General features: G+C 39.0%; 1 protein-coding gene across 2 annotated transcripts in view; it reads right to left on the bottom strand.

The window, feature by feature from the left end:
- Positions 1-4,884: 4,884 nt before the first annotated feature.
- The window catches only part of cers2a (ceramide synthase 2a), a 13,125-nt gene continuing 7,265 nt past the window's right edge, over positions 4,885-10,744 (bottom strand). The window contains exons 4-10 of one of the 2 annotated variants that reach the window (XM_035681406.1): positions 10,021-10,078; positions 9,654-9,704; positions 9,347-9,439; positions 8,453-8,581; positions 7,942-8,048; positions 6,783-6,936; positions 4,885-6,670 (exon numbers count right to left, since the gene is read on the bottom strand). In XM_035681406.1, the coding sequence (XP_035537299.1) occupies positions 6,524-6,670; positions 6,783-6,936; positions 7,942-8,048; positions 8,453-8,581; positions 9,347-9,439; positions 9,654-9,704; positions 10,021-10,078 (739 nt within the window). In that variant the 3' untranslated portion in view covers positions 4,885-6,523. The remainder of the gene's footprint in view (positions 6,671-6,782; positions 6,937-7,941; positions 8,049-8,452; positions 8,582-9,346; positions 9,440-9,653; positions 9,705-10,020; positions 10,079-10,744) is intronic. The other variant, XM_035681405.1, reaches the window with a different exon arrangement.

Consider the following 10,744-nt stretch of genomic DNA (forward strand, 5'->3'; position numbering starts at 1 on the left):
TCTATCTATCTATCTATCTGGTAGACAAATAATAAGACAATGGGCCCCCCGGTCACAGACACGTATATTACTTTAGTCATTTTTACATAGGAATGTAGACTTATAAGTTTGCACCATACAGCTTTTATAGGGGGAAAAATAAAGAAATCTATAAATAAGTAAATAACTTTGATGTGTACAACTGAGCTCTGTGATTAAATGAAACCTTTTTGTTAACAGTTAATAAAGAAGCTCTGGGTTGGGTCCCTTGAGGAATATGCTCAACAGGTCCATTCAGTCAGAAACACTCAAAACAAAACCTGATACGTGTCTTGTGACTTCCGCGAGTGTAATAATAACTCCTTATTGTTCAGAAGAGGCCAGACTCCTGAAGCCTACGTAGACTTCATATCTATTAAAAAGAAAAGTGTATCTTTAATTTCCTGCAGAGTCCTGTCACAGACTGATTTCACCCTCCTCTCTCTCAGGTGATCTGCTCCTCCTGGTAGGTGGAGGTGGAGATGGAGCCGTAAGGATCCACTACAGTCTGGGCACAGCGCACCACCGTCACCAGCAGGAAGAAACACAGGAGGAAGAGGAAGAAGAGAGCGAAGCCCAGGTCCACGTCCACCTCAAACTGCCTAGCAGGGTGAGAAGCCTGATCCATGTGGGCAATGAATACTGCGGATCCCTCTTTAACTGTTTCCTCTCCTTGTCAGTTCAGTAGCAGCACTTTAGGAGCAGGACAGGTGTGTGCACATGTGCTCTTGAGGTGATGGTGATTACTTGATGCAAATCAGAAAGACAGACAAAGAATAAAGAGGTTACAGAAAAGCGTATGGTTGAGATGGATGCACACTGCAATGCCCATGATTTTAAATTCTGGTCAGGGGCTTTTGTTTAGTTTCACCTCCTCTCTTTCTTCTTTTTTTTGTATTTTTCATTGTTCCAACTATCAAAAAAATGCCCCTAAAAACATGATACTGGCATTCAGTACTCCACCAATTTAACATTTAACATAACTAAATCTCATATTTTCTATTTCACTCATTCTTCCTCCTCTACAAACCCGGTGCCTACATTAACCACAATGCAACTCAGGCGGGGACTGTTGGGACGGAGATTCAGCTGTGTTATGCTATCAGGCCACAAAGGTCTGTAAAGGTCATTTCTTTCCACCACACCCTGATTTTTTTATTTTTTTTATTTTCTAACTTGTAGTCTTCAGTGCTGACTCAAGTGACATCACCTAAGGTCATTTATCAGATTTCACGCCGCTCCCTCCAGAGCCACAAAAGGCTTTATATAACTTTTTTCATGTGCACTAGTACTCCTCAATAGCTGTAAACAGACTTTGATGTGTAAAATCACTGGAGTTCCCCTTTAAAAGTCACACTTAAGGTCTCGTTACATTAATTTCACAAAGATCGGACACAAACTTTCAAAATAAAAACTTTCAGAACACAAGTTTCCCCTGAAATATTCCTTTTTTCATTCAGATTAATCTTCAGTTTAGGTTCTCAGTAAAATGATTCATCATTTGGTTTGTAAAATTACCATCACAATATCCTGGAAAGCAAAGTTATTGTCTTCAGATTCCTTGTTTAGTGCAACAAGATAGATATTTTGTTGACTATCACATAAAACAAAAAACATTGCAAATGCTCAATTTTCTAGATGCTGGAACCAGAGAATGTTTGATATTTCAGTTGGACAAATTTGTTTAAAGTAAATGCTAAATAACTTTCTTTTAACTTACTATTATACCAATCAACTACTTTTCAGCTCTACTATTTTCATAATGGACAAGTTAACATACCCCAACTTATTGTTCTGGGCTATTTAAAAGTGAGTGTTTCTCATGTTTATGCCTAGTTGCTATTTAGAGGAACACAGCACATTGCCCTACAGATAGCAGAAGTTATCACTTACATTGTTATACATATTTAAATTCAAATTTAGCATTACCGCTGGATCATGAAGTAGTTTTAATCACTGTAAAAGCTGACAGCAACACACCATTCAAACTCACCATTCTGCAGTGTCATCAGTGACCCAGCTGTTTGTTCCTGCAGTCTTTCCAACACCCATCCAAACCTTTGAAGAGCTTTCACAGCATGTTCATCTTGGTTGCCTGTGAGGTTCCTTATTACTCAAGTTACATAAGACAGTCATCAGTTACCAAAGGCTTTACTGTCCCACTCCTCTCATTATCACCGGAAAAATGAGCAGCTCACAGATTAGCTCCTGCACTCACACACATGCATACACAAGCATACACTTGCACCTTGCGACCTCCCCCTGGCGTGTAAAGCCTTTATTAATACTTAAGCAGGAATTGAATAACGGTCTACACAGTTCACAAGTGAATCAAACACCCCACAGCCTTTGTTCTCATGTCAGAAGGACCTTCATCGCTGTCACCAATTCGGCTTCACACCACAATTAACTCAAGCACCTTAGGCGACACTGAGCTTATTCATTACACAAGGCTGAAAAGGGAACACAGGAAGGAGGGGAAACTTAATGTGAAAGGAAAGGCAAAGATTTAAGGAGGAGTAAGACTGGACACAGAAGGGGTGGAGGGAGAGAGGGAGAGAGGGAGGGAGGAGGAGTGGGGGGGCGGCGTGCAGAGGAAAGACCAGACGTTGGAGCAGGAGAAACAGGAGATGCATTAGCAATTAAATTGTGGAGCCAGATGCGAGAGCTGGGTGGAAATTGACCCTGCCGCTTTAAAATGGAGATTGTTACAGTGAGGCTGCCAGTGACAAGAACAGTGTGGAGGCTGAAGTGCGGGGCACGGCGGTAAAGTGATCCCACTCCATATGCAATTAGCCAAGGAGGCCTTTTAGGCTGCGGCCAAAATACTGTAGGGGAAAGTGGCAGAGGGAGAAGGAGGAAACAAGAACCGGTTTTCTTTTAAGGATGGGTGAAAAACAAGCTTTTCCTGATACACGTTCTCAAACTTTCCGACTGAATGAAGACCAACTCTTTCAATCCGACATAATTTTTTTGGCAAGTCTGCCTCCCAAAAAGTGTGTCAGCCAGGTGCTGCTCAGTGTGTCATCACTACACTGTGCCATCTGATATTGTAATGGCTCCATGGTGCCTTCAGGTCTACTCTACACCAGTGGAACCAATAACTGATGGATGGTGCTCATGCCAGACTGGTTTTGCTCCACTTTGACAGTGACAAATTATGTCCGAGGCGGTGTGTTTTAGTATCTGTATCACACTGAGAGGCACACTCCTCAGTTCCTGAATTATGGTTGTATCAGTTAGTTGTTTAGTCTGAAGAAAATACTACACACCCTCTGAATCACAAAATTGTACTGTCCTCAAAATGTCAAAGGGAAGTAGGACAACAAATCCCATGATATTTTTCATGTAACACAAGGAGTTGGAAATTTACAGACATAAATGGCACAAAAAATAAATATTTAAAGTAAAACTATTTTTTTTAAAAACAACATAATACTGCTGCAGCATTTAGGTTTTTTTATTGCTGATGAAGGCCACAAGATGAAGATTTCCAGTTAATAAAGTTTCTAAAGATATTTTTGTCAAACATTTCTTGTTTTATTGTTCTCATATAGCACAAATGCTCTCTGCGTGCAGGCTAAAGCTGCACTGGATAAGGAATCAGTAGTTCATTAATTAATTGTTCAAGGTCCAGTGTGTAACATTTAGGAGGATCTATCGGAAATTGAATATAATATTTATAGGTATGTATTTCATTAGTGTATAATCACCTGAAAATAAGTATCGTTGTGTCTTTGTTACCTTAGAATGAGATGTTTTTAATCTACAGAGGCTGCCAATGTTGAACCACCATGTTTATTCAGCGGACCAACCAAGCACTGGCTCTAAACCGTCAGTTTTTCTTACACACCTAGAAGCAGGCAATGAAATTAACCTTTGTCCTCAGTGTCCCGCAACTGTCCCAGACTTACCCATTGTCTCTAATTAAAGTTCTCTATAGTTAAATAACTTTGTAACTTAAATCACTTCACTGACTCACTCTGGATTGGTATACAGCGAAGGAAATATACGAACACACACTTTGAACATTATTTCATTTAGCCAAATAATCACACTTGTTGCATGTTTGAAGAAAATACAATGTTGTTGTTATTTAAATCTACAAAGGCAGGGAGAATTTAAAACAAACTATTTACATATTTACAAGCTTAAACAGACTATTTACATATAGGCTAAACTTTGGGAACAACCTAATCCAGAGATCTAGAAAGAAAGAATGAGAAGGTCAAACCTCACGTGCCACACCTGCTGACTGCACAAGAGGAAAGGGAGAGACCCCAAAGCTCCTCTGAGCAGCATGTATGGGAATACATACAATATAAACATATTTCTCGCCATTAACACGATGGTCTGAAGTTGCTAAATTTGTTGCTAGTCAACAATTATATTTTTAAAAAAAATAAAAAATGCATATTCTGGTTTCAGCTTTTTAAATCATATCAGGATTTTGCTACTTTTCTGCTCTCTGGGAAACTGTGATGATTATTTTCACTCTTCTCTGACAGCTTAAAGGAACAGATAAATTATAATAATAATATTATAATATATAATTATTATATATATATAATTATAATTATTATAATTATATATATAATAATATATAATTATATAATAATGAAAATAATCATCAGTTGCGACCCTCAAACACTGCATCTACTTTGTTTTTAAAGGGAATTAACACTATTTATTTAGTATACTAGTATATTTTGATTATTGCAAATTATTGTCAATTATATTATTACTTAATAAATTGTTTTTTTTTAAAAACAGACCTTTAATGTTTAGTATCTAAAACTAAACCTTGCTATTCTTGTCAAAGTGTCATTTCAGATGCAAATTAAAAAGAAACTGTAAAAGACAGAATAGTTAACCACACTTATCTTTATCATCGTCATTATGATTTTACATCTCAGCAACACATTACGCAGAATAAAAACACTTTCTTTAGAAGCGAAGCTCTTTAGAGGGAGCTGCAGGTAATTGGTCGTCGTGAGCTGAGGAAAGTTAGAGGCCCAGAGCGTTACAGTGCATCGACTGTTGGATGTGTTGGGGCACAAAGACAGCAGAAATAAAGACAATGGAACAGAAATTATTTTTCTTTACAATGAACACGTGAAATGATGAAGGCACTTGCAAATTACAAGGTAGTACAAAATGTAAACCATACTTTGGTGTTTCATTTTTACCTCTTTACTTAAGATTTCATTAAACGTTTCTTTTTCCTTTTTACAAAATGAACCAAGACTGACAATGAGGAAGATCTTGGGTAACAAAATTTAAATCGTACACTTAAACCACTCTAAACTAAACAATAAATCAGGTTTGCACTCAAACACTATTACTAACTCGTTTACTAGATATTTAGTCAATGCTGATCCATAGAAGAAACCATAAAGTGCATCTTTGGATGGATGAAAACAACACTGAATGGAAATGCTATTGACTCGTCCAGCCCATAAAGAATTCATAAACAGTTACTGATTGGTTTTGGGTTACACTCAACAAATTGCTCCCAAATTTAAACCGTTAACTGGACAGAAAACAAATAAAATCACAACTAAAAAGGATATTGAGCATAAACAAAACAAACACTTAAAATGATCTGTGCGTTCTTCTTTCCAAGAGACGTAGAACTTAAGACAACCTTCCACAAAAAGGCACATTTCAACACACATAGCAGATGTAGCACCTTCTCTCTCTCTCTCTCTCTCTCTGTCAGACTGTTAAAAAAAACATTTACCTCAAATTATTTTGTTTTAAACATCATTTAAACAAATATATCTTTTGCAGGAACCAAAGTGACAAAATGTCAGCTGCAAAAACTGATGTGCACAAATTCATTATTAATTGAAACTCTGGACTTACAGTAAATAAACTGTAGTCCACAGAAAGACATCACCTCGTTCACCTTTAGGCTGGAGATAAACTTGTTTTTAACCACACGTATGCCGCGTCCGGGTTGTGCCCATTGTGGTTAAACAGTGAGTTTATCTCCCTGGCTTTATGCTGCTCATGATGTCACTCACTTAGTAAGTGTAGTTATTAGAGCAAAATCAGTCAGGTTTAAAGGGCAGTAACACTTAGAAGTGTTTTAACTAACTGTGCAGGAAAGGAACGCCTGTCCTAACCACAGAATCCCTTTAAAACACTTCTAGTACCAAAAACAAAGCTACAAGCAGGCAGATTCGGCATGTGGCAACTTGGTCAACAGCAGAAAACCTTGGCAAATAGCATGACAGACTAAGTGGGAAGAGAAAAGAGAAGGTGTGAAAGAAAACCACTCTGCTGCTTAGCTCACTAAGCAGATCATTGTGGTTCATTGCAGTCTTCCTCTCTTCTGTGAAATGATCCACATTCAGAAAGGAAGTTCTAGATAAAGTGTGTATATTTCTGTGTGCTGCCTGCTGCCCCTTTTTCAAGATGCCACGCTCCCATTCTTTGGCTCTCAGGTCAGGGCCACATATGCGTGCCCATCGCCTCATCTCCAGCTCTCACTGTCCAATCAGTCCATCTTATTGTGGTTGTTGTTGAGGGGAGTATGGCCGTTCTGCACGTGGCCGTTTTTAGACTTTTCCCTCTGCTCATGGTCATCGCCGTCCTCATCTGACTCGGTCTCCTCTTTGTCGCTCCGCTCATCCTCAACAATGTCCTGTCAGGTTAAAATAAAAACACAAAAAGACATAACATTTATCCAGCTGCTGGTTTCGAGGTGGAAGTGAAATTGGTGGTAAACTGGTAAAACTGAAAGTGCGGGTTCATACGTTGCCTGGCAGGAATTTGACAACCATGCGCAAGATGAGCACGGCCCAGAAGATGTGCAGAGTCTGCAGCACCAACATTAGCCCGTTGAAGAAGTAGAAGCCGGGGAAGGGTGGGTAGAGGGTCAGGGGGTAAATGCACGTCGAATATATAATCCTGGACGAGAGGACAAAGGCAGAATAAAGAGTTCAGTCAGAGCCTCCTACGGTCACCATCAAAAGCCCATTGAGACAGGCCAGAACTCTACACAATGTGTCTGTTGTTACATTTCCATTATATTGTTGCTCAAGTTTTAAGCAAAATTAAGCTAAAAAAATATTTTTTTTCTTCTAAAATATGTTTTTATCAAATGAAGAGCAAATTTCCAGCAACTACCTGCTAATATATATTCAAGAGGAAATATTGCATCATATCACTATTGAGCACAAGTAACTCACATCGTGGCATTTCTACTGCAGCTTCCCACCTATGATGGCATTTTTGTTTTCTTACTGAATTAATTTGACTCTTTTGAACTGCTGTTAGTGTCACGTTGTGATAGGAACAACCCCACTTGGATTATTCTAAATTTTTCTAACTGTTAACAAATCCCATGAAAAAGATTAAACAAACAATTCTTAATACTTACAGACTTTCCTACATGTCTGTGGCACACAGCCTCGAGCCCAGTTGATTCACAAGAATGTAGTTTAATTCTTTTAAAGCATAAAGAAGTTAGCCTCTAACTTCTTAATACAGCTGGCCACTGTAGTTTTTACTCATAGAGCTGTGAATAGTGCATTTGTTGTCACGGATTAATAGCGATCTGATGGACCAGTGTATGTGGGATTGACTTAAACAGTGCTCATGTTAATAATAATGAAGATACATGTTAACCAGTGCAAAAGTCTGGCTCGTTTTTGGACGAAATGTAAAAACTCTTCATGGGTTTTGTTGACAATAAGAGGAATAAAAATGATCAGCTTCTCCACCTGAGCCCAGCATAAAAGTCTTTTAGAGATATGTAAACCTTTTTTTTTTAATATTTCTGGCATTTCCATTTACTTTTTTGATAAAGCCTTGTAAAGAACGGCTGCTAACAAATTCACAAATTGTCCTAGTCACACACAGTAATAGTGACTCATTGCTGTTACAGTAAATCTGACGCAACATGGTTTTTACCAGAATGGGAGGATTACGAGGCGGGTGACGATGAAAACTGCAGCGAACAGGGTGAAGATGAAGTTGCAGGTTTTCCTCCAGCCTGCGTAGTTGAACATTTTGGCTGACTGGAATGAAAGACAGAAAGATCAGAGCGCAACCTTTTTTATTTAGTCTCCTCTAGAGGGCAGACAGGGAACTGAGTGAGGTGTACAGTGCTCTAACCTTAACACTATCATTAAGCTATTCAGCTGTGCTAAATGTTATGAGGACAGGTGGGAGGGCAGCACGTGTTTAATGATGTATACTGCTGTACGATTGTGATTAAATGATCTGTTTATATGAAAAAACTGGCCATGTGTATAAATACACGTTCTTTACTCAAAAGCTAACTGCAACCAGAAGAGAGATGGTGGGTAGTTCATGCGTTTAACAAACAATCTAAATGAAATGGGACTGATATGTTTGAAATAAAATGAGTAAAATATGAGTGAAATGCCCCTTTTTCTGCCATTTTAGCATGTTTTCATACCTCCATTAGATAGTCGGAGGCATCATGCACCAACATGACCAAAGTCCCTCCCCGGATGTAGTTGACCAGCCAGGAGAAACTGATGAGGACAATGGTGGCTATGTGGTGAATTATCTGCTCTTTGAAATCCTGCAGAGAAGAAAAAACAAGAGCCAGAGAGAGAGACGGTGTAAAAACAAAATCCAAAATGTTTTGGTCACTTATTGATCGGGCTGTAAAGATCGGTCACTAATCGACAGCGTGTGTCTGGTTGATGTCGGTTTTACAAATCATTAACTCTCCGCACATAGCAGATTACACGACTTTACGGCTATAAAAAAAAAAGAAAGAAAAAAAGGAACTCAGTAAGTTACAAAACAAATCCTCACATTTGAAGCTGATTTCAACATAGAAGATCTGTTGAGGAGAAACTTGTTTTGGTTTAAAAGATTTTAGTTCCTTGTATTTGTGAGTCGGAGTTATAAAACAAGAGCTGGCACCGAGGCCTCGCGAATTTGCTGATGGGCTTGAAGGTCTGCCACGTTTTGACCTGTGGGCAACACGGTCAGTCTGTCTCTCCGCAGTGAGATTCCCCTACAGGCCTTCGGTCACACATTAACTCACAGGACACCTCGAGATGCAACAATCCAACCTGGACAGACAGTGTGGCTCGTTGCCCTCTCACTCTGACTTTGAACTGAACATTATCTTAGTGGCATTCTGAATGCTGACAGCTCCAGTCGATACAGCGCATAAAGGCAGGAAGTTTTAGCAGGAAATCAATACCCAAACCTCAAAATACACAACAGATCATTCTCTTTATTCTGCGCACTCAGTGATCTTGATGGAAGGTTTCTGAGGGGTTTACAGCACAAAGCTAACAACGTTTTTTGAAGACAGCTCTGTATCACTTACCTTACGTTTGACATCCGATGCTACGCTAACAAGCAGCGAGATATAGAAGCCTAATTCGATCATGTAGTACCAGTACTGCGAAGGCAACAGTGGCTGGAAGAAAGGAGAAAGAAAAAGCAGTTAGAATAACGCAACGCTAATAATTCTTGACATTATTTAGTTAAATAATTCGATAAACCAATGATTGAAGTGGCAGAAGTTAAGAGAAGTAAGGCCGTTTCTGCACGTCATTTCACGGAAGATAAATTTCAAATAACCTTAAAATATTTAAACCTGAAGGAGCAATAATACAGATTATAGTACATACCATTTTCGGGAAGTCATCCCACATCGTCCTCATATCATAGAGCCATGGTTTCTGAGGTGAGATGAATACTCATTATTAATGAGGGCTTAAGTGTCCAGCACAATACCACAAGCACTGTCATGCATAAACACTGAACAAAGTGGAAAACAATGAAAACACTACAGTTTTACTTTTCTGCACTTAAGCATGTGTAACATGTAGCAAAACGATCCTCTTTTATTCTTCCGAAGAAGAATAAAGTCACTAGATCGATAGATACATTTCCAGTTATGACTAGTTCATGGTTATATTCCACAAAATGACAAATGTAGTGATCTGATTGTAACAAACACTATGAGTGCCAACCGAATTCGGACACAGTACTCACGTCAACAAGGACTGCCAGGCCAGCAAAGAAAGCAATAAGGTAAAAGGTAAATCTCCAACTGTAAGAGAACGCACAGCAATCTCAGAAATCCCATTCTAGTAAAACATCGTTTCAGGCAGCAGCCCACCTGTACATTATGTTCCAACAATGGCACAAAGCTTTTGGGTTTTAAAGGGACACAGATGTCTAAAACCATCAACCTCTGCACTGTGTACACTTCACTTTATCTACTTGTTGGACCAATTACTTCAAAATCACAATGAAACTACAAACAGACTAGTATTTACTCCTAGCACTGGAATTTAAATCTCTACAAACTCAAGAATCACATTGGACAGCTTATGGGAAACACCGGGATTACCTTCAACGTGTGGCCCTACACTATGTATCCTCCTGTTGTGTTTGAGGAATGCTCTGTGGGTGTATCAGGGTTGAAAGCCAACACACTGACGATAAAATAACCACCGGTGCACCAGGGAACACGCTTTTACTGCAGTTAAAATGGATTTGATGTTCTGCATTAGCAACTTGTTCCAAAAGCTTTACAACAGCACATTCAATAGTCTGTTTTTGTTTTACAGAAACAAAAAAAGTTGCTGTTTTCACACCAGAGGGGTGTGTGCGGAAGTGCAAAATGCCGAAAACAAACGAAACAAATGTGTCTTCACGGTCCTTCATCACAAGTTGGGTATAATCTAGGAGTTGTGAACAGCGAGCCAAAGAG

The sequence above is a fragment of the Morone saxatilis genome, unplaced genomic scaffold (genome assembly GCF_004916995.1).
Source record: "Morone saxatilis isolate NCDOM2014 unplaced genomic scaffold, NCSU_SB_2.0 Contig9, whole genome shotgun sequence".
NCBI classification, from domain to species: domain Eukaryota; kingdom Metazoa; phylum Chordata; class Actinopteri; family Moronidae; genus Morone; species Morone saxatilis.